At 48.5% G+C, this 24,544-nt stretch overlaps 1 protein-coding gene across 4 annotated transcripts in view; it reads left to right on the top strand.

The window, feature by feature from the left end:
• Positions 1-24,544, top strand: part of LOC119967138 (glutamate receptor ionotropic, kainate 2) — a 587,375-nt gene that overhangs the window by 843 nt on the left and 561,988 nt on the right. For 2 of the 4 annotated variants that reach the window (XM_038799270.1, XM_038799271.1), the window contains exon 2: positions 6,843-7,323. In XM_038799270.1, the coding sequence (XP_038655198.1) occupies positions 7,209-7,323 (115 nt within the window). In that variant the 5' untranslated portion in view covers positions 6,843-7,208. Of the gene's footprint in view, positions 1-2,269; positions 2,319-3,708; positions 3,986-6,842; positions 7,324-24,544 lie in introns of those variants that run through there. The other 2 variants (XM_038799268.1, XM_038799269.1) reach the window with 2 other exon arrangements.

Genomic DNA, 24,544 nt, shown 5'->3' with positions numbered 1-24,544 from the left:
ATCAATCACCCTCCAGTGAACCCTCTCCCCACCATGGCACCTACATTGGGCAGCGCGGTAGCACAGTGGTTAGCACAGTTGCTTCACAGCGCCAGGCTCCCAGGTTTGGGTCACTGTCTGTCTGCATGTTCTTCCCGTGCCTGTGTGGGTTTCCTCCAGGTGCTCTGGTTTCCTCCCACAAGTCCAAAGATGTGCAGTTGTGCAGTTTAGGTGGATTCTCCGTGCTAAATTGCCCCATAGTGTCCAAAACGTTAGCTGGGATTACTGGGTTAGGGGGATAGGGTGGAGTTTTTCACAGTAACTTCGGTGAAGCCTACTTGTGACAATAAGCAATTATTATTATTATTAAGTAGGGTGCTCTTTCCAAGGGCCCTTGCAGACTTGGTGAGCCGAATGGCCTCCTTCTGCACTGTGAATTCTATGATTGAAGAACAGCGTTGCCAACTCTGGGAGGAGATATTCCTTGTGAGTTTATCACATGACCTCCAGTCTCCACCCATCTTGTCCCCCCAATAGTTTTATTTCCTCCTGTCTGCTATTTAAGAACTTAAACAGGAGGAGGCCACTAGGGCCTGTTCCGATCTGCTCCACCTTCAGCAAGATCCTGGCTGATCTCTCTCAACTCCGCCTTAATAATAATTGCTTATTGTCACAAGTAGGCTTCAATGAAGTTACTGTGAAAAGCCCCTAGTCGCCACATTGTCGCGCCTGTTCGGGGAGGCTGGTACCCACGCTGTTGGCCTTGTTCTGCATTACAAGCTAGCTGTTTAACCCAGCCACTACCCTACACTTATTCCCGTGTCACTTCATTCCCTCAGCATCCAAACACCTATCAGCCTCCATCCTGACTATGCCCAACCAGTCTCCAACGCGATTGGTTGGACAGGCATTTTCTCCCCTGACCTGGGCTGATGGCAGTAGTGTCCTGGGGATTAATATTGAATGGCCGGAGACTCCAGCACAATCCCAGGGGAGCGAGTCCATGTTCTCTCATTCACAAGTGTCGGCCTTTGAAGGCTTGTTGGTGAAACACTTCGGTAATATCTGAATGTGTGACCCAAGTGTTTAAGTGATGCCGCTGTAGTTGCACATCACCGCGAGATTATATTAAAACATAAGAGCAGAACAGGCGAATTTCGAGGGTTTTTTTGTTTGCACGTCATTTAGAATCAGAGAATCCGTACAGTGCAGAAGGAGGCCATTCGACCCACCGACCCTCTGAAAGAGCACCCTATCTAGGATCACTCCCCCACCCCTCTACCCGTAACAGCAACACAAGCTGAGACACAGGGACAGACACACATGCACTGATAGTTGCAGACAAGAGACACCGATTCTCAGACACACGCAGACACTGCTGGAGACATTGCCAGAGACACAGACATCCTGTGACAGGGTCGCAGTTACCCTCCGAGCTTTGCACTGGTTCCCGGGTGCACACACCGCAGGCACTGTGTGGGCTGAGCCCTTCATTTTGCTGGGAATTAAAACCGGAGAGAATTGAGCCGAGTGCCTGATGTGCAGCCGGTGAGAGTGAGGAAGCCGGAGCGTTTAGAGGCCGACTTCAGAGGAAAAGAGAAAAAGGCAACTGAGCGTGCAGCTGGTAACAGGAGTAAAAGTGCACTCGCCGCTATTTGAAGCGGCTTTTGCCTTTCTGATAGCGAGACACATGACCCAAACCAGGAGTGTTTACTGAATGTCTTGTGTCAAGTGAAACATTAATTGATGTTGTGATTAGTCTTGCTGGCTGTGTGTTGAGTGGTGCAATTTCCAGAGATGTGTTGGGAGAGGGGAGGTGGATTGACAGCAAGTTTCAAAATGATTGGCGGCACTTCAGACCCGTCTTCCTATTCGCCCATAGATAGATACAACAGATAAGGCGGCGTTGTGCTGTATTGGACTGGAGGCCAGGCTAATGAAATGATTTCCCGGAAAGCGGGCACCCTGCCCTGTGTGTGTGTGTGTGTAACGCTCCACATGAAGCGTTCACTGTGTACAGTCCACAGAAGGACGCTCTGTCCCCCTCGCTGGCGGCCAACAGAAGCTGTGTCTTTCAGTCGCTGCTGCAACTCAGCCAAGGCTCCTTGGCTCGGCTGACGGGCTGAATTTATAAGGACCCTTTCTTCGCGACTTGGGCTGCATGCGGTCAGTCTTTAGTGAAAAGCGCCATATACTTTCCGAGCCGGAGTGAATGAAGTCAATCCCCCCCCCCCCCCCCGTGCAGGGAGGCGTGCGGGAGCTCACTCACTGGGGAAGTGCAGACACTGTGCTACACTCAGCGAGACTACACCGCCCGCTTCAGGATTCCTAACCCTACCGTGAGTGCTCATTTGTGTGGATTGATTTTTTTTTTGTTTATCGAGGCAGTGGCATTACATCGCACCGCCCCCCCCCCCCCCCCCCCCACACACACAAATCCTTTGGGAATAAGCACAGCATCAACCCCATGGAAAGCCCCCTCCCCCCTTTCCATTTCCCCCTGGGTTACATTTGGTTGTAGGTGTTGAATTGGATAGGAGGGAATTCCGAACACCTCTGGATACAGTGCTGTAAACTCTGCTGACTGCGGGTTGGGGGCGGGATGGAGGGAGAGGGCTCATTCCAAACAGTTTGGGATTGAAACCAAAGCGCCCAGAAGGCCAGTGGCGGACTTGGAGAGGGAGAGAGAGAGAGAAGCTTGCTTCTTCCCCGGCGCAGGATCGGCAGATCCCAGATCATACGGAGGACGCATTTGACTGCCCCCCTCCTCTCTTCCCCTCCCCTCTCTCCCCCTCCCTATTTGAAAAGAGAGAACCCACTTATTGCAGAGATTATTCCCGAAGCTCTGGGCTTTGTCCACAAGAGCTGAGAGCCTGGGGAGAGGAGAGGGGAGGGGAGAAGGGGGGGAGAGGGGAGAGGAGAAGGGGGGGGGGGGGGGAGAGGAGGAGAGGAGGGGGGGAGAGGAGGAGAGGAGGGGGGAGAGGAAGGGAGGAGAGGGGGCAGGGGAGGTGGGAAGAGAGAGCGGAGAGGAAGGGGAAGGGAGGGGGCAGAGGGGGGAGAGGAGAGGGTGGGGAAAGGGGAGGAGGAAGTGAGGGGGAGAGGAGAGAGGGCAGAGGGGAGGAGGAGGGGGAGGGGGAGGGGGAGGGGGGGAGGAAGTGAGGGGGTGAGTGACTGTCAAACAGCACAGCAGCTCCCTGGGCTGAGCTACAGGTCCACTCCATGTTCCTCCTCCTCTAAACCCAAGCGATCACACACAGCAAACTCCCGCAAACGCTCATTTGCAATCTCTTCATCACCCTGCTTTGGACTCGCACATGGGAAAGCCTTGTGCAGTGTGTATGTGTCTTTTTTGGGGGCGGGGGGGGGGGGGGGGGGATTCTCTGATCAGTACCGTCTTGGCAGATTTCTGACCGGCGTTTGACTGCTGCTGGGCGAGTGTTTTTCTTTCAAATCTCCAGAATAAAGTCGTGTTCTGCTTTTAAGGGTTTTTTTTGTTTCAGCTTTTAGCCTGGGACCGGGAGCCTGCAGTTGACGGCGTGGCCAGATGGGGTCGCTCCAATGCTTGCTTTCAGTGCAGGGTTGTCGCTGTTCCTTGTTGCTCTCCCTCACACACATTCTCTGTCTCTCACTCCTGCTTGCAGACTGGGACAACAGAGTGTGCCTCTGTGCTGCTTTCCTGTCCGCTGGTACAAGTCCCAGTCTCCCCCAGTCGCTCATGATATCTGGCGTTTCAATTATAGCCACGTAACAGTCTTAAAACGGCAAGTTTAAAATGACAGATTGGTTTCCTTTGGTCTGGTTGTGTTAAGAGTTCAGGACAGTTAATGTCGTGACCTTTGCAGCCGATTCGACAAATCCCGTCTCTAGCCCGGTAACTTCAGTCCCAGTTTAGCAAAGTGCCCGGGGGAGGATGCAAGCAGCGGCTTTTGATACCAGGTGAACTGGTTCGAAGAGAGAGGACTTGTAAACATCAAGAGCGGTCGAAGAGAAGGGCTTTGGCGCGCATGTATGTTGTCAAGATTAAAGGACAGACTTTTGCCCCCTTTTCAGACCTTTCTGCCCTTGGGGGTCGCTCCAGCTGTGGACACCTCTGGATTGACGCCAGTCTCAGTATTGCGGGGCCTGTGTTCAGTGGTTTGGTAATGTTGGCTGTTCTGTCAGAATGCAACAGTTTCTCTGCAAGTTCCCCCCCCCCCCCCCCCCCCCGGTATTAACAGGGACGGTGCAGCAAACTTTGCAATCGGACGGTTTTAATGGAGCGGAAAGGATCAGAGAGGAACGTTATGGTCCCCCCCCCCCACCCCCCAAACCCTTCTATCGGCGTCTCCCACTGGGTTGAGCCGCGGCCAAACCCCCCCCCCCCCCCGCCCCCCAAATGGGCCTGCACTGTGCCTCTGGCAGTGCAATGTCGGGTGTGGGACAACGCCATACAAGCAGCCGCCCTTAAACCCAGCGACCGGGGCGGCCCGTTTGCCGGAAGCCTTGCTGCCACCCAGGCACCCGGCTGCCCGGGCAGATCTCCGCGGCGGCAGCGGTGTGGCCATTTCACTGCCCACTGATCCCCCGGGCTCCAGCTCCAGCTCTCTCTCACTGGAATGAGGTGATGGGATGTGGGTGCTTCTCCTGCTCGCTGCGGGGGGGGGGGGTGATGGGGAGAGGACATCTACCTATCTGCTCGCCCATCATATTAGGAATTTAATTGATTTTTATTTTTCAAAATAGCGACTTAAGCCGCCAGGGCACCAGAAGGGGGTCCGGACTATTTGCATGATAGATGGCAAAGGAGGATATGTGTGTGTGTGTGTCTGTGCTGGAGCTCCACCTCACAAGGCTGTGTGTGTGTCTCTGTGCTGGAGCTCCACCTCACAAGGCTGTGTGTGTGTGTGTGTGTATCTCTGTGCTGGAGCTCCACCTCACAAGGCTGTGTGCGTGTATCTCTGTGCTGGAGCTCCACCTCACAAGGCTCTGTGTGTGTGTGTCTCTGTGCTGGAGCTCCACCTCACAAGGCTGTGTGTGTGTCTCTGTGCTGGAGCTCCACCTCACAAGGCTGTGTGTGTGTGTGTGTGTATCTCTGTGCTGGAGCTCCACCTCACAAGGCTGTGTGTGTGTCTCTGTGCTGGAGCTCCACCTCACAAGGCTGTGTGTGTGTCTCTGTGCTGGAGCTCCACCTCACAAGGCTGTGTGTGTGTCTCTGTGCTGGAGCTCCACCTCACAAGGCTGTGTGTGTGTGTCTCTGTGCTGGAGCTCCACCTCACAAGGCTGTGTGTGTGTATCTCTGTGCTGGAGCTCCACCTCACAAGGCTGTGTGTGTGTCTCTGTGCTGGAGCTCCACCTCACAAGGCTGTGTGTGTGTCTCTGTGCTGGAGCTCCACCTCACAAGGCTGTGTGTGTGTGTGTGTCTCTGTGCTGGAGCTCCACCTCACAAGGCTGTGTGTGTGTGTCTCTGTGCTGGAGCTCCACCTCACAAGGCTGTGTGTGTGTGTGTGTGTGTCTGTGCTGGAGCTCCACCTCACAAGGCTGTGTGTGTGTGTGTGTGTGTCTGTGCTGGAGCTCCACCTCACAAGGCTGTGTGTGTGTGTGTGTGTCTCTGTGCTGGAGCTCCACCTCACAAGGCTGTGTGTGTGTATCTCTGTGCTGGAGCTCCACCTCACAAGGCTCTGTGTATGTGTGTCTCTGTGCTGGAGCTCCACCTCACAAGGCTGTGTGTGTGTGTGTGTGTCTCTGTGCTGGAGCTCCACCTCACAAGGCTGTGTGTGTGTGTGTCTCTGTGCTGGAGCTCCACCTCACAAGGCTGTGTGTGTGTATCTCTGTGCTGGAGCTCCACCTCACAAGGCTCTGTGTGTGTGTATCTCTGTGCTGGAGCTCCACCTCACAAGGCTGTGTATGTGTGTCTCTGTGCTGGAGCTCCACCTCACAAGGCTGTGTGTGTGTGTGTGTGTCTCTGTGCTGGAGCTCCACCTCACAAGGCTGTGTGTGTGTGTCTCTGTGCTGGAGCTCCACCTCACAAGGCTGTGTGTATGTGTGTCTCTGTGCTGGAGCTCCACCTCACAAGGCTGTGTGTGTGTGTCTCTGTGCTGGAGCTCCACCTCACAAGGCTGTGTGTGTGTGTGTGTCTCTGTGCTGGAGCTCCACCTCACAAGGCTGTGTATGTATGTGTTTCTCTGTGCTGGAGCTCCACCTCACAAGACTGTGTGTGTGTGTCTCTGTGCTGGAGCTCCACCTCACAAGGCTGTGTGTGTGTGTGTGTGTCTCTGTGCTGGAGCTCCACCTCACAAGGCTGTGTGTGTGTCTCTGTGCTGGAGCTCCACCTCACAAGGCTGTGTGTGTGTGTCTCTGTGCTGGAGCTCCACCTCACAAGGCTGTGTGTGTGTGTGTGTCTCTGTGCTGGAGCTCCACCTCACAAGGCTGTGTGTGTGTGTCTCTGTGCTGGAGCTCCACCTCACAAGGCTGTGTGTGTGTGTGTGTGTCTCTGTGCTGGAGCTCCACCTCACAAGGCTGTGTGTGTGTGTCTCTGTGCTGGAGCTCCACTTCACAAGGCTGTGTATGTATGTCTCTGTGCTGGAGCTCCACCTCACAAGGCTGTGTGTGTGTGTGTGTGTGTCTCTGTGCTGGAGCTCCACCTCACAAGGCTGTGTGTGTGTGTGCAGCAGTGCAGTGGGATGGACTGCCTCTCCCACATGTCTTTTTTGGCAATTGACTGTACTGACGTCTAAATGTGCTCCGTATTGATTCTCACCGCTGGATTTATTTATTTATTGCCGATCTTTCCTCCCTCCCTCCCTCCTCCCCCTCCTCCTCCCTCCTTCCCACACTCCATCCTTCCCCCTCTCTCTCTTTCTCTCTCTCTCCCTCCCTCCCTCCAGCGCCGCTGAGTTGGACTTGTGGACGGATTTCTTCCAAGGATCCCCGGGTCTGAGAACATGGATGTCCCGCCATTCCTTGCAGCGGAAGAGTGCTCCCATTTGCGCAGTGAATGAGTGAAGGAACATGCGGGGATTGCTAATGGTGTGAGGCGGGGGGGTGGGGAGGGAAAACACGCTTTCTGCCGTCCTGCTGCCTTCACCGTGACCATGTCGTGATCCTGCCGCCGGGCCAGCCGATCCGCTGCCGCTCGCCCCTCAGTCTAACCCAGCCACGGAACCTGCACCAGGGGAAAGGCGGGGGACCGAGACCGAGAGGAGGAAAATAAAAACCCACCCAGTCTGGAATAGCTCGCAATACAAAAAACCATGAAGATTATCTCTCCGCTTCTAAACAACCTGGTCTTTGAGTGCTCGACTAGACTTTTCCTGTGCCTCTTGTGGATGGGATATTCTCAAGGAATGCCACACGTTTTAAGATTCGGTAAGAGTGGGTTTGCCTTTCATTATTTCCGGAGCTCTCAGTCACAGAGCGCGGGCTGTTAAAACTTGTGTGAGCGCTGACTCCTGCCCCCTCCCATCCTGCGCTGACAGGGGTCTCACTGGGTCTAGCCTGTGGTGCCTCTGCTCCAGTGGCCATCTCTGCGTGAGCTGGACCCGCGGTATGGACACTGGCCACCTTTGCAAGCCCCGAACACGGTGGGAGAACGCAGAGGGTGGAGAATCCACAAAGGAGACAGTTGTCGAACTTCTCCCAACACCGTCTGATCCCGCATGAAGTTGATGATCCGGGCGTATTGGTCAACGCCGGATGGTTTTATTCTCCCGGGTGTGGGGCATCTTTGAGTTGACATTGATACCTTTGATAGAATATGCAGAGAGAGAGAGAGAGTCTTGGGGGGGGGGGGGGGGGGGGGGGGGTGGTAGAGAGACAACCTCACCAGCCGTTCGGCCATTGGGCCAAATCCGTCCCCAATAACATGCCAATACCCCCCCCCCCCCCCCCCCCCCAAAGGAGAGGGCTAGCAGCGCCGGATTGTACATAGGTAGACTCTCAGGGATAGACTGGGCTGAAGCTACCGTTCCTGTCTCCCGGAGCATGTCCAGCACGACCTGTTGTGAATAGTCACAATGATGCGGTTTGGAGATGGACACATGTAGTGTCCTCAGCCCTGCTCGATCACACACACACACACTCTCTCTCTCTCTTTCTCTGTCGCTGGCATGCTTCCAGTTTGGAATGAATGAAAAGAGCGGAGAGAGAAGTTCTGTCTGGAGTGTCGGAGACACAATTAAATATTTGCGATGCATGTGTGAAGTCAACTGATATCAATTAGCGCTTTCTGTTTACAAATAATTTCGAAATCCGTCTCTTCACCAAGGCAGATTTGAGCAATTAACCCTGGAAAGAGAGAGAAACACGAATGTCTGCCACTAAATCTCAGCGTGCACACATGTAAATATGACAGCAGCACTTTAGACGGAAGTGTAAGGGGGTTTGCTAGGCGGGAGAGCGGTGGGGAGACCTCTGGGGTTGGAGCCTGATGCAGCTTTGGCAGCAACAGGTTCTCGGGGTTAGAAGAGCAGATGTTTATTGAGTGTTGCACAGAAGATATCAATCTCCCTAACCAACAGGGCTATTTATTGATCTGGGTCACCGGGTTGGCAGTGGTTCAGCTCTTTCCCTGTGTTCGCGGGTTGGGGATCTGAGCAGTTGGCATTAAGGTGCATTGAGAGCGCTGCCGCCCTCTTACCAAAGTGACATGAACACCACCTCCCTTAACACTCGAGGTCACTGTCATACACTCTATATCGCATCTACTCTATACTCGACAGGGGGGAGAGGCTCACCTAACCCCACAGGCTCAGGTTATTGAAGCCGAGACTATATAGAGGTGTTAACCGGCGCTCGAGCTGCCATGTTCACTAAATATGAGAACGTTTGCTGCTCACTGTGAAAACTGAAGCGAGCCACTATGATCATAGTAATACATCCCTGTCTACTGTGCTCGCAATAGTCAGCTCCCCAAAGCTGCCAGTTTGGAGCCCCTGACAGCCCGGTTTATGGCTGTTCAGAGTCAGCAGCTTCAACACTGCAAACCGCTGCATGTGGGTTTATGTCTGACCTTCCTCAACGCCTCGGGGTTGAAGGGACTGTGTCCCAAAGACTGCTCCCCTCCACTACATTACTGTGCCTCACTAAGCCCGCAGGGCGCTTGTAATACCATTTCTGTGCGTGACATCCGCCTGCCAGACAGACAACAGCGGGATCAAAGGATAAACACTGGCAGCTATGGCAGTTCCCCGCAGATTCCTGCTTCCTCTGGGCCCTGAGATATCCCTCGGCAACGCCGCGACTCTCCGTTCCTTCATGCGGTGGACCTTTTTACCCAGCGCTTTGGGGATTGGAAGTTACGATTGGTTTCATTTCCAGTCTGTCTCCGCCACGTCCACACGGCGGCTGTCACTGTTGACTGATCTGGGGGTTGGCGGCAGCGGTGTCTTGGCACAGGGGCTTTTCCGTTCGAGTAACCTCTGCCAGGCCACATCACAGCTCTCCGCGTTCACTGTGGTACCCCCCCCCCCCCCCCCCCCGGCCTGGCAGAGCTGACGTGAGCCTGGTTCACCTCTGAGCGGACCAGGTACTGGGCAAGTGAGGGGGCAGGCGGTGCCTTCAACTAGCACTGCTTAAAAGTCAAACTGCACCCCCAGTTTGGTTCGGCTATGGCAACGTGTGAGGACGTGGATTCCTCCGCCCATCACCCTTCTCACGGGCCACCCTCTTGTGTTGCTCTCTTGTCAATCGCAAAGTTGTCACAATTAACACTTCGCATTTAATTTGCGACTGTTAATATGGAGGGGTGGTGGTGGGGGTGGGCCCTGTTCCTGGTGATATGCTCCACTTTCAGCCGGTGCTGTCTCTGCATTATCAAATGTTTCTGCTACCTGAGAATCGATCAAAGCAGTGAACAGTAAACATGCCGCCTGTGACTGTAACCTTCACTCTCAGTAGCTCGGGTAATCGGCGTGGAGCTTCTTAATTGTTCCTCGGATCCAGGTAGCATGTCTATCAGTGCTGGGAGGGGGGAGGGGATCTGGACAACCCCCCCCTCCCCAAAGTGACAGCTACCACACAGCCTGCCAGTGTCAATGCGCACACAAGGGTCTCTCGCTGCTGTATCGCTTCACCCTGCGTCAGATAGAGCGGCGAGGAGCGCTCCACACACACAGTTTTGGGAAGAAGTCCAGAGCTCTTTGCTGTGGTGCTGTAGCGAGTGCAGCCCCAGTAGGAAGTGACTGAATCGCCAGGAATACTAAACGCCCTGTCTTTTTTTTGTAACCGTTCGTTTCATCGACACGCTGTTCTGATATTTTTGTCCATTCTTGTGACCCCCCCCCCCCCCCCCCCCCCACCTACACACACACCTCCTGCAAACCAGCGGTAGTCGAGGCTGGCCTGTGAGCCTGTGATTTGGCGACAACGGGAGATTTGACAGTTGTGCTGCTGGGGGAAGGGAAGGCAAGGGAAGGGGATTTCAGCACCCCGGACAGCGGCACTGCCTTCACAAACCCCAGTCTTCAGGTCAGAGGCACAGCGGCAGTCACCGACACGCTTCAAGAGGCACAGCCAGTGATCTTCGCTGTCTGAATCCTAACCTGGAGCAAGGCCTCAGCTCCCCCCCCCCCCCCCCCACCAAAGTACAACAAGTAGAGCCATAAGGAACCTGAGCCCGCAAATCCTCACTGCTGCCGGGAGCAAGACCAGCACTGGAGTAACAACCACGACTAGAATGGCTTGGGGGATTAGTCACAACTGATCACAATCTGAGTTCTGACTGCAGCTAGACCCATAGTTGCAATCCGGAACATAACCACATGCGGAGTAGGGATGCACTCGTGATTTAAATGCAAATCCCAATTCCAATTGGTGGAATTGAACCTCAATTACTGAATCGGGAATATTAAGCTGCTCCCAGTAATGGCGACTATGAAACTGTCATTTTCTTTTGGTTGTAAAAACCCATTTGGTACACACATGCCTCCTCGGGGGAGGAAATAAGCCGTCCTGACCAGGTCTGGCCCACATGTAACTCCAGCAATGTGCTTGACTCTTAACTGCCCTCCGAAATGGCCTAGCCAGCCTCTCAGTTCAAGGGCAAGGAGGACTGGGCAATAATTGCTGGATTTGAGAGCTGGCCTTGAAAGAGAGAAATAACTGAATGCTCCAGCTGATGTTGTAACAAAGGATGACGCCGGCCCTTTGTGCCTGTTGCTGTTCCCATTGGGTACAGCCAGTCTCACTGCCTTGCTCTTTACACAAACCCCTGCTTTTATTTTCTCCATTTAAACAAGTACTTAATTCTCTTGACCACTTATTATTGAATCGGCTTCCACCAGCCGCTCAGACAGGGAATTCAAGATATAAACAACTTGCTGCATTAAGAAAAAAACTCAACATGTGCCTCGGGATACAGGGGCACGGAACCACGATTCAACCATTTCCACAGCCCAGGCACCAACCAGGCCCGAGACAGGAACCACAGCCGCTCTCCCCGAGGAGTCACAGCCGCTCTCCCCGAGTTTCCCCAGACACAACCCGCAGCGCTCCATTAAATAATTGTTCACACGTTCAGGCGGAGCTCGAATTCGCCTCCTCGCTTTTGTTCCTTGGTATGCGGTACTGGCTAGGAGGGACACAGACCTTGGAACTGGCCTTTGGAGCGAAACAGTCAGGGAAAGTAAAACGTGAGAAAAAATAGGTACTGAGGTGAGGAGAGGGCATTAGCGAGTGGTCATTGCAGTAATCAACGTTAGGAGTCGGGATCTGCCACAGTGCATCAGACAGTGCGGTGATGGGCTGGATAGGCACAGCTTCTCCCCCGCCGCCCCACAACACACGCAAAGCTACACCCACTAAATATCGTGAAACTACACCACTTACACAGCGATAACTACACCCCCGACACACCGTAAAATACACCCGCGATACACCCTGAACTACACCCCCTACACAGTGAAACTACCCCACTACACACTGTGAAAGTAAACCCTCTACACACTGTGAAACTACACCCCCTAAACACAGTGAAACTACAACCACCACACAGTGAAACTATACCCTCAACACACTGTGAAGCTATTCCCCTACACACTGTGAAACTATACCCTACACACCGTGAAACTGCACTCCCACATCGTGAAACTACACCCCCTACACACCGTGAAACTACACCCCCTACACACCGTGAAAGTACAGTCTCAACACACTGTGAAACTATACCCCTACACACTGTGACACTGCACTCCCACATCGTGAAACTACACCCCCTACACACCGTGAAACTACACCTCCTACACACAGTGGAATTACATCCCTTACAAACCGTGAAACTACAGCCCCAACACATCGTGAAGCTACACCCCCTACATAGCGTGATACTACACACATGACAAACCGTGAAACCATACCCCTATATACCGTGAAACTATACCCCTTACACAGCGCGAAACTACACCCCCTACACACCGTGAAACTACACGCACTACCGTGGAACTACACACCGTGAGACTACAGCCCCTATACAGCGTGAAAACACACCTCTACACAGCGTGCAACTACACACCGTGAAGCTACATTCCCCACACACCGTTAAACTACACCCCCTACACACCGTGGAACTACAGCCCCGACACACCATGAAACTACAGCCCCAACACAGTGTGAAAGTACACACCGTGAAACTACAGCCCTAAACATAGTGAAACTACAGCCCCTGCACAGCGTGAAACTACACCCTCACACACCGTGAAACTATACCCCTACACACCGTGAAACGACACCCCTTACACACTGTGAAACTACAGCCCCTACACAGCGTGCAACTACACACCCAAAACACCGTGAAACTACACACCGTAAAGCTGCACCCCCACAACGTGAAACTACAGCCCCTACACACCGTGAAACTGCACCCTCTGCACACCGCGAAGCTACAACGTGAAACTACAGCCCCTACATACCATGAAACAACACCCTCTACACACCGCGAAGCTACACCGTGAAACTACACACCGTGAAACTACACCACCTACACACTGTGAAACGAAAGCCCCTACACACCGTGAAACTCACCCCCCCCCCACAAACCGTGAAACTACACGCCTTACACACCGTTAAACTACACCACCTACAGACCGTGAAACTGCACACCGTGAAACTACAGCCCCTACACACCTTGAAACTACGTCCCCGACACAGTGTGAAACTACACACCCTACACACCGTGAAACTGTAGTCCCTGCACAGCGTGAAACTACACTCTTACGCACCATGAAACTACACAGCGTGAATCTACACCCCCTGCACACAGCCCGTACTAACCTTGAAAACTACACCCCTTACACACCGTGAAACTACAGCCCCTACAAACCGTCAAACTACACCCCTTACACACCGTGAAACTACAGCCCCTACACATCGTGAAACTACAGCCCCTGCATACCGTGAAACTACACCCCCTACACATCGTGAAACTACAGCCCCACACACCGTGAATTTACACTCCCTACACATCGTGAAAGTACAGCCCCTACACACCGTGAAACTACACCCCCTACATACCGTGAAACTACACCGTGAAACTACACCCCCTACACACCGTGAAACTACACCGTGAAACTACACCCTCTACTCACCGTGAAACTGCACCCCCTACACACCGTGAAACTACACCCCCTACACACCGTGAAACTACACCGTGAAACTACACCCCCTACATACCGTGAAACTGCACCCTCCATACACCGTAAAACACCCCCGGACACACGGTGAAACTACACACCGTGAAACTACACCCCTACACACCGTGAAACTACACCGTGAAACTACACCCTCTACTCACCGTGAAACTGCACCCCCTACACACCGTGAAACTATACCCCTTACACACCGTGAAATTAGACCCCCTCCACGCCGTGAAACTACACCCCCTCCACACCGTGAAACTACACCCCTACACACCGTGAAACTACACCGTGAAACTACACCCTCTACTTACCGTGAAATTGCACCCCCTACACACCGTGAAACTATACCCCTTACACACCGTGAAATTAGACCCCCCTCCACGCCGAGAAACTACACCCCCTCCACACCGTGAAACTACACCCCTACACACCGTGAAACTACACCGTGAAACTACACCCTCTACTCACCGTGAAACTACACCCCCTACACATCGTGAAACTGTACCCCTTACACACCGTGAAACTATACCCCTTACCCACCGTGAAACTGTACCCCTTACACACGGTGAAATTACATCCCCTACACACCGTGAAACAATACCCTGTACACAACGTGAAACTACACCCCCTCCACGCCGTGAAACTACAGCCCATAGACACCTTGAAACTACAGCACCTACACATCGTGAAACTACACCCCTACATACCGTGAAAGTGCAGCCCCTACACACCGTGAAATTACACCCCTACACACCGTGAAAGGACAGACCCTACACACCGTGAAACTACAGCCCGTACACACCGTGAAACTACACACCGATCAATAGAAAAGGTGTGATGGAATCAGAGGGAAGAAGCAGAGAGTTAACAAATACCGGGAGACTGCAGCCTGGTGCTTCTCCCTGAGGTTTCAATAAGAAGCCCGACTGACTGACTGCCCTGTCTCACAGTTTCACACAATCGCTGGGCCACCAAAAACCTTATGTGCTGAAAAAAGTGAAAATGTATTGTAATTCTTTTTATTTAAAGCGCAGGGATGGTGGTAGGTGATGGGGATGTAGTCATTAAAAAAATCAGGGGCTCACATCCCACAACGTCAACGTTTATCAAATGGCTTCTCAGGCAGACAGAATAGGAGCTCGTCAGATAGGGGAACTGAATCCAACCAGCTCGGTATAGAAAACGCTTGCAAGATGTGTTAATTTCGAAGCGCTTGGCCATTAAAGGCGAAACTGCCACTATTGACTACTTGAGATTAAATAGAGAAAACTAGATCCCAATATGATAATACTCAGTCTGATCTTTCTTTGCCGATCTTCCCATCTCTATATGTCTTTCTCTGGCTCTCTCTCATGTGTAATTAAACTGGCTGATTGAAATCACAATACTCCCGGGGCAATAAAAAATAGCAATATGTATTTAATAGGATTTAGGGTGGGGGTAGATACTGAATTACATCCAGTTGTTACGGTGCAAGAATTTTAATGGCTAGGTATATTGGCTGACTGCATAAATTGTCCTGTATCAAGTTAATTGAAAAAAAAAGCAATAGGGATTATATATCCTCAGTACTATACGGCTGAAAAGGAGAATAAAATGATAATGGCAACATATAGCACCATTGATAGCCCACGATGAATGTGCATGGAGCCCGCGGTTTTATTTTGGTCTCTAAACATGTGTGTATTAAGGATGTCACTAACCTCAAAGGGAACAAGCGATCACATCACACACACACATCTGCAACTCACCTTCGAAACATCTGGTAGATTTTCAGAATCAACAGAAACATACTCATTTAGCCTTGCTATTATGAAATGGAGTTACCTTGTGGAAGTTCGCTGACCATCTAATGTGTAGCTGACAGTGGGAGATAACAGAAATGTGTACGTTCTTGGCCATGATGACTGGCGCAGGGTAGAAATTCAGCTTGGGCAGCGGTGCAAGATGGCTGGATATTGCGATGGCCGCCTGTTTCATGTCGTGCCTTGTATTCTGTTTCATTAACCGCAATGAAACCGAATATCAGGCGTTGCATATGGTGCGTCTGATATTAATTGTCTTGCCCGGGTGGAATTTGCACTCCGCCGATGTCAGTGCAACATTGACAGCTCACATATCTTTGTGACATAAGAACTTATCATTACCACTCCTTACGAAACAAAACATCCATGGCAAGGATTACTTGGGCAGCACATGGATGGATAATGGTTCTAAATTTGTTCTGAGTTCTCATATTTAAAATAGACGCCAGCACAAAATCTGCGCGGAATTCATGCCCCGATCAATTTGTGCCATGTGGTGTACAGACAACAAAAACCCTCCCTTTGCCTGGTAATGAATGGAACCCAATGACCTGGCAATTTATTAGCAATGAGAAAGAATGTGTGTGATCATGAACAGAAATGGGAAGACCTGCAGGAAGTTAACCAGCACCTTGTGCACATGCGATGAACAGGGTCCTAGCTTTCAATGAACGCAGCATTAGAGAGTAAATCGGTGTGCAAATGATGAAACTTCTCAATGTTCGCAGAAATACATTTAAAAATGAGTCATCCATCCATTTTGACTAAACTGAGACACACGCCAATGAAAATATGAAGCTGGTCACATGATGCTTTTAAGGCGATACAGTCTTCATGAAAAGAATGGCCCGTTTTTAGTGGGAATTTGGGAAGAATAACCACCAGGTTAGAAAATTGTGGATTTCAGAGTGAATATGTGTTGCGTTTGGCAACATTGGTTTGTATGAAGACATCATTTTCTTAATAATGAAATCAAATTTGTTTTGATTGAGTGAAGTTTCCATTCATTTTTAAAATCCACTATGGATTTCTATAAATTATATATTACATAAAATGGCAAATTGCAGTAAGGATTTAGTGGCAGCTCACTGGGTGTTAGCATTACAACTGACATTGTAAATCAGCTGAGTTATACAAGTTCTGCAACTACCTTGCAATTATATCATGTACAAGAGTTTATCATTAATGGTTTACCACCTCTCGTGTAGTAAATGTCATAAACAGCTGTACTGAATCCAACTACTGCAACTTAATGTCCCTATTAATCATTATGTCTAAGAACCCTTCTTCTCCCTCTCCCTCACAGTAGGAGATTTATCGAATCACGATAAAAAGGTAACGTCGCCATAGTCCCAGATGACTATCGACTGCTTTTCCCTTCTTAAGCTGAGTTTGCTCTGCACGAAATAAGTTTCAGCAGTTTCAGCCCAGAGTGCATTGGCAATGAAACTGGCAGCCTCCATCAAAGAGAGCACAAAGGTGGCAAGCGTGGGAAGTGAGAAGAAAATGGCATTTGGTCAGCGGAAGATGTTCTTCTGAGAGTGAGAATGTAGCTGAGGAAACACACTGTGCTCCATTCTTGTTGGTAATGGGTGACTGTAGTGGGAAAATGTTCCGTACATAATTTCTGTTACCATAATGAGCAAAACCTGAGGAACACCTCAGGCGAGGGGCAAGGTTGAGAAGGCAGGGCTTTATGAATAACCTCAGCCAGTATGGGAATTGAACCTGCATTGCTGGCCTTGTGCTGTATTACAAACTAGCTGCCTAGCCCACTGAACTAAACCAGCACCCTGAATCGCAATGGTGTTTTTAAAAAAAACTTTTCAGACCAGTTTGCTCACAGTAAATTTAATAATGTAAAGGCCCCAGAAGGAGTGGGTGTATTGCCATTTCATCATCTGTTGGACCTGGCTCTGAATGCAGTACAGACGAATGAAACTGAAAGTTTTGGCTTTCTGCAGACTGTGAGGGTTCTGCATGAAATAAGTTTCAGCAATTTCAGCCCAGAGTGCATTGGCAATGAAACTGGCAACCTCCATCAAAGAGAGCGCAAAGGTGGCAGGCGTGGGAAGTGAAGAAAATGGCATTTGTGCAGCAGAAGATGTTCTTCTGAGAGTGAGCATGTAGCTGAGGAAACATACTGTGCTCCATTCTTGTTGGTAATGGGCGTCTGTAGTGGGAAAATGTTCCATACTTAATTTCTGTTACCATATTGAGCAAAAGAATGAAACATGTAATAATTTGTAGTTATCAAAGCAATCTTTAATAAAGCAATAAGCTGAGCATCAACACCATGAAATGGTGCGGATTGAGTTTGGAGAGGTGCTCAAAGGCATGGTCAAAGAGCTGGGAAGTAGACACGTTTGGGAGATCAATAGCCTGTAAATTGGCTGGAGCTCCAGTATCACAGGTAGACTGTGAGGAGAGAGAAGGGAAGGAGGCCAGAGGTTTAAGAAGAACATGGAAGAGGTAGAGTACGGAATTCCATTCAGGAAGCTGTAAATTAGGACAGGCTTGGGAGGGGTGCAAAGAGAGGGCAGAATGGGACATTGGCGGAAACCATTGATGTGGTGTTATGGGATAAGATGTGGGCAACAAAGTTAGATGAGTTGTGGCTGATGTGCATGAAACATAATAGCCCAGTGATGAGAGCAAAGAGACGTTGGTCCTGGAAGGATTGAAGATGGGATGAATAGCAGGAGGAAGTGGATGATGGTGAATAATGTTATGGTTTTGATCATGGTTTGGGAAGAAAACAAATTTGACCCTATTACAAATATAAGATACACAGTTTAGGAGAACTGCTTATGAGACATAATGCTCATGGGGCATTCACCTGAAGAAGGAGCCGTGCTCCGAAAGCTCGTGTTTGAAACAAACCTGTTGGACTTTAACCTGGTGTTGTAAGACTTCTTACTATGGGACATAAAGCATTTGATCACTTTTAAGGCATAATTCAGAAGAGTTGTGAGTTATTTCGCAAAATATCACAGGGTGATTGTTTTTCTGTGAACCTCGATTCTTTATGATGCACAATGCAGTAAACTAATCAATTATTAATTTTTCATTGTTACCACCTTTTAGGAAATGAAAGATTAAAATAAATTGAGGAAATTAAAAAACTTGCACGACTTATGCAAGTTCTCATATCTTGCAATTATATCTCGAAGTACTTCATATTCATGATGTGTTACGTGTACAAATATTTTTTTTTTTTAAATTTAGATTACCTGATTATTTTTTCCAATTAAGGGGCAATTTAGCGTGGCCAATCCACCTACTCTGCACATTTTTGGGTTGTGGGGGCGAAACCCACGCATACAGTGACCCAGAGCCGGGATAGAACCTGGGACCTCAGCGCCGTGAGGCGGTTGTGCTAACCACTAGGCCACCGTGCTGCCCATCGTGTACAAAGATAATGGACATTTTGAACACAGAAATAACCTTTGAACAGCAGTCAAGATGAATGACAGGTTAATGACAGGTTAATCTGTTTTTGTACTGCTGGTTGAGGGAGAACATCATGACAACTCATGAAATCTTTTATGTCTGCATGAACCACTGGAACCGGTTGATGGTGCATTGTTTAGCATCTATTCCGAAGGCTGGCACCTGTGACAATGCTTATTCCCTTAGTTTGCCATGGAGTGTGAACCTAGATTATGTACTTGAATTCTGGAGCTGGCTTAGTTCAACAACATCTGACTCAAAAGATGAGGATTCCACCAAATAACAAGAATTACATTATCTGAATTGCCCTTAATCACAGCTTCACCTTTTCTTCCTTACATAGTGAAGGGTTACTATTTGTCTGGCATTATTAGGCCATGGGCTTGAAATTCTAACAGAATCGTCTTGCCCACTGAGAAGCGTATATCTAATATGGCCCAGACTTGTTTGATGTTCTGAATTATCTATTTTCTCTTGGGGGATAGAGCTCGGTGTCAATAACCACAGGCCTGAGGGACAGTGTCTGCCTCAAACATATAAATTTTATTTCCCAATCAGTTTAGCAAATGTTCTTCCTATTTTATTTGTTTGTGCCAGTATTATTGATCACGAGGATGATCAGGCCAGTGATGATCAGGCTGATTCATCCCCACTCCTGCTTCGCACTTCTCCTAACAATATGATAGAAAATTCACTGTCGTGGGAAAAAATGGGAAAGATGTCTTCAATTCAGCAATCCCCTAAGACATAAAGGATTCTTGTGAAATTGATTTTCTTTGACGATTGAGTTTCAGTAACCGACAGTGATTAATTATTTTAACTGAAAAGCTATCTGCCACTTTCTATTTTGGTTAAATTGAATAAGACAGTTCTCAAATGGCTGGCCTTTGGAATACATGCATGATGGTATTTGTTTTTCTTTACTATTCCCTCTAGCAAAGTCAAACCATGTTTTAAAGGGTACACATGGGACAACTGTTGTGACTTAGATAAAAATCCTTCATTTGAGGATTTTTATTCTTTAATTGCAGTTGATATATTTCACTTGCTGTTTAAGTAATATCCATAGAATGTAACTATTTTAGAGAGAACGTTTGCAGAATAATTGCCATCAGAGAGCCATTATGCACAGAAACAATGATAGTTAATCAGCGGGAGAAAAGTGCAGTGTTTAATTTAGCACAATGATGGTGCTAAAGATGCTGTTTCTATAGCAGTAATGGCCTATATTCACCCAGGATGGAGGAAATCATAATCTACAAGGGAGATCATAATCTAGAAGAAATGCACATAGAACATGATGCAAAGTGAAAAAGAATTAATAAGTGACTCAGATAGGTTATCGCAGGAACATGCTGGATACAAGTGGTTATTTCTGTTATTTGACAAGAGCACCCTGTCAGCAACAGGACATTGCAGTGAGTATGTTTCTGTGGAGAATTTATTGCCACGATCCACCTGCCGCACTTCTGTCACAAAGTAAAATCCGTCACTTTTAGGTTACCAATCTAATCAGGCTCCCCAGTAAATGAAATCCGAGGTACCTTTATAAATAGGTCAGCAGCACTGGAATTAATTTATTACTCCAGAGATCACAGGACTTGACATGTCCATGTGGCTTTTACCAGGTGCATGGGAAGGAGGATGGTTTCAACATATTTGAATAGATTTAATTATATAGTTGTTTGTGTTTCTATCTGGATCTAATATACTTAAGCTGGAGCAATTTTTAGTTATTACATCTAGTCAGATGCAGCAAGTACAATTGCTATGCCAGTAATTTGTACATCAGAGTTAATTGTTAAAACTGAAATACAGTGCCATTAGACGCTGCAAACTTTCTCCACACTTCATATAATATGAATCTTTAAGAATACTTCCACATGCTTTTATGGTAGAATACAGTAGAATATGATCGAATACGGTGAATTTGCTGTATGTAATCACACCATAATTTGTAGCAGATGAATTCAATTTGCATGAGAGGAACATTAACTCATTCCCCAATAGCTATGTAAATGGATTAAGTGATTTACACTGAAATAAAGATTATATTAAAAAAGTCTTATAAATCTATATGAAAAAATCGTTTTATGCTGGGTAATTTTATTTTGTGCCAAGAAGGTTACAATCTCATGCAATGGCCCTCATTAATGGTGAAGTTATAGTTAAATGATTCCTTCATATGTTAATACAGAAGCTCATGTTACTTGGCAACACACATTTATATAGGTGTATTGAAGATTATGTGTGTTGCCAATATAAACAAGAATGTAAATTGGAAAATAAATGATAATAAAGTTAGAATTATTGATTACCTTGCATTCCAACCAGATATATGACCCTCTTTTCAGATTAGGTTAGTTGGTTAAAAATGATAAAAGACAGAAACCATTTATTGATCTTGAACCTCGTTTAGCATAACGTCTGATTGATATGCTGGCTCCTAAGTCTATTTGTAAATAAAAAGCTGATACAAGATAAATATTACAGCAGATGAAAGCTCACCCATTCAGTATTATAGTGGATCATGAACCTAGATTAAATATGTAACTGTGATATACTGCTTTCTAAAAAAATATATCTATCTTTTCAAAGTAATATGCTAAAATCTTTGTGAACTTGTCTGCACAGCTCTATGCACCTGCTCCACATCTATATTTTACATTTGATTGAAGGCTTCTCTGTGTAGCTTTCAGTACGCATATGGCATCTTTGCAAGGCTTCAAAAGTATTGATTTGAAAATATGCCGGCCAGCAACACTGGTACGATCAGAATTTTGATATCTTATGTTAAAAACACATCACATTTAGGGAGCAATTAATTACAGATTTGGAAACATGAACTATTTGCCGGAAGGATTCATGCATTACTTTTCTTTCACCATGATTGATGGAGTACTCAGTAGCAGGTTCCTCAGATTGAAAGTTGGTTAAGAATGTATAAAAAATATAAAAGCTAAAATGCTCAATGAGTTGGTCAGCATTTAAAATTTAAAAAAATTGGTTTATACATTTTTTTTCCATTTTCTCTTTTTACCCATAAGCTTCCATGAAATTTTCCTGCCTTGCTCCATCTCTCCACAAGGTGGCAATTGGGCAAGGTATTTCTTATGGGCATTAGTAACCTAATTAATGTCTTAGCACCTGTCTTCTTGCATGAGCCAATGTTCAGCCAATGAACAGCCGCTTCTCGTCACTGCTGGCATTTGGCCAGCTGCAGGTGGCCCCTCTGCCTTGAGGGGGCAATGTCTGCTGTACAATGGCCGCCTACTTGTTGGGCTCAGGGAGCCTAACTGGGCATTCTGTGGCCCACAGAGGGACACCAGGATGGCAATGACAGCCCATGTGGTAACAGCTCCACATGACTTACGAACACCCCCTCCACCTGATTGGCTCTGGCCCCAGATCCCACTCACTAATTGGCAGGATGTCCTGCTCCAATGGTGTTCTCTATGCTGGCTGCTGTAGCCACTGTTCTCAGTGGTGCTACTGAGGTTTGCTGGACTGGTAGTCAACTAATCAAATGACAGTTCTTGGGGATTGATGTTGATTCTTTAAGGTGAGGGGAATCTCAATGGCAAGTAATAAGTCATACCACCGTGTAATGCGGCCAGGGATCTCACAATGGCCCAGGGAGAGTTGCCTCTGGATTTTGTGGGGGCCCTTGCTGCCCTGACAAAATTCTGGATATTTAATGTACTTAACATGGAGATAATTGACGACCAATCGAGAACAGTGTCTGGACGATCTTTCCTCTCTTCAGCCCCTGAATACTGAGGCCAGTTGTGCACCTCTAATGCAGCATATACCTGGCCTGCCCACCCTTTACAAAGGTACAAGTCAGGAGCGTGAGGAAATACTTTCCACTTGCCTGGAGGATTGCAGCTCCAACATCACTTGTTCCTTCACTGTTGCTGGGTCAAAATCCTGGAACTCCCTCACAGTACGAAGGAAGCACCTCCACCACAAAACTTGCAGCGGCTCAAGAAGGCAGTTCACTCATACCTCCTCAATGGCAATTCGGGATGGGCAATAAATGCAGGCCTAGCCTGTGACGCCCACAACCCATAAATTAATTTAAAAATGCCCATGAATTGGACTTCTCAGTTCCACATGACTTTGTGCCCCACCTAACAGTACATTCAGGAACTGATGCATTGGATGGTGGTCCAATGGTATGCCTTGACAAGGAAACAAATTGACTTGGTTTACTGAGCACCAAGCAAGCAGATAAGTGTAAATTTAATGCACAACACTTCTTCCATTTTAATAAATTTTGTCTACACTGACTCAGGAATGCACTAGGGTGCTCCTCGCTGTGAAATAATAAATGGGAACTGGAGCATGTGTATGGCAGGCAAGTCAAAATCTCCTCAGTGAGGAGGAAGAATTGAATTTAAGATGATCTCAGCTCAAACTAAACATGTTGGAGAACTAATTAATGAATCTATGATGAGCTTTTAGTTCAATGACTGAATATAAAAGTAAAATAATATAATGGGCATGATTTAATGGCCTCCTCTTGCCCGACTTGGAGACGCAGTGTGTTTCACAACACTCAGAATGTTGTGATCTGGATCTCGCCCTCGTTAGGTGAGATCCAAATTAACATAGTTAAATGAGCCATTAGGCTAATTTAAATATGTCTACGCTGGATTCTCCTGAGGTCTAAGATCTAACGGTTTTACCTGGGAGACCTTGCAATGGTGCCATTTAGCACTGGACCATACAAATGTGTAACGGCACCTGCAGGGGTTGCCCAGACCATTGGTGGTTGGGCTCTGGACAGGGTGGTATCCTGGCACTCCCACTCGTACCTGGGTACCTTGGCACTGCCAGGTTAGCACCTTGGCACTACCATCTGGGCACCCTGGCAGTGTCACCCTGGCACTGCTGGGTGACCTGGTGGAAGAGCCAGGTTGTCAGGGGCACTGCCAGGCTTCCAGGCTGGCACTGCCAAGGTGCCCAGGTGCCAGATTGCCTGAGTCATGGATCGGCCCAGCGGTGCCCTGCACATAAGAGGTGTGGTGATGGGGGTCTTGCAGACCCCTAAAGAGGTAAGTTAGGATGGGTGGGTGGTCCTGGGGCCAGGTTGGGTATTCTAAGGTGAGGGGTTGAAAGACCAGGGTGGCATTTAAAAATGGCTTCCCGACCCGCGAGTCATAAGAAAAGTGCTGCCTTGGCAGGGCCCAGACAAAAACGTCAGAGTCCTGCTAGATAGGGGGGTCGTTCTTGGCACTGCTGGTCCCGAGAAACAGCCTGCTATACGTGCCCAAAACAGGACTCTTCTTCTCAACCTGCGCATGCATAAGTGACGTCATTTAGGCGCCTCCGGCCCGAATTTCGCCCATTGTCTGGGTGTTTCTTTAATTGCTCATAGTGATCTGTGGGATTGTAATTCTTGCATATTGTTCCTGATTGCATGTGGGATCTTGGAGTTGGAGTAGATCTGATTTGTCCTCGGTTATGCCTCACTGTTGCGCATTTGTCCATAATGATTTCATAGGAACTTGGCTCTGAACAAATACTTGTCACCTTGGCTAGTTACCACATATCTTCTGTGGGATCCTGGATGCAAACTTGTTTAGCTGTTTAGCACACTGGGCTAAATCACTGGCTTTGAAAGCAGACCAAGCAGGCCAGCAGCACGGTTCGATTCCCATAACAGCCTCCCCGAACAGGCACTGGAATGTGGCG

Source organism: Scyliorhinus canicula, chromosome 6 (genome assembly GCF_902713615.1).
Source record: "Scyliorhinus canicula chromosome 6, sScyCan1.1, whole genome shotgun sequence".
Classification (NCBI taxonomy): domain Eukaryota; kingdom Metazoa; phylum Chordata; class Chondrichthyes; order Carcharhiniformes; family Scyliorhinidae; genus Scyliorhinus; species Scyliorhinus canicula.
Note: the sequence above shows the minus strand (reverse complement) of the source record. Positions and strands in the feature narration are given on the sequence as shown.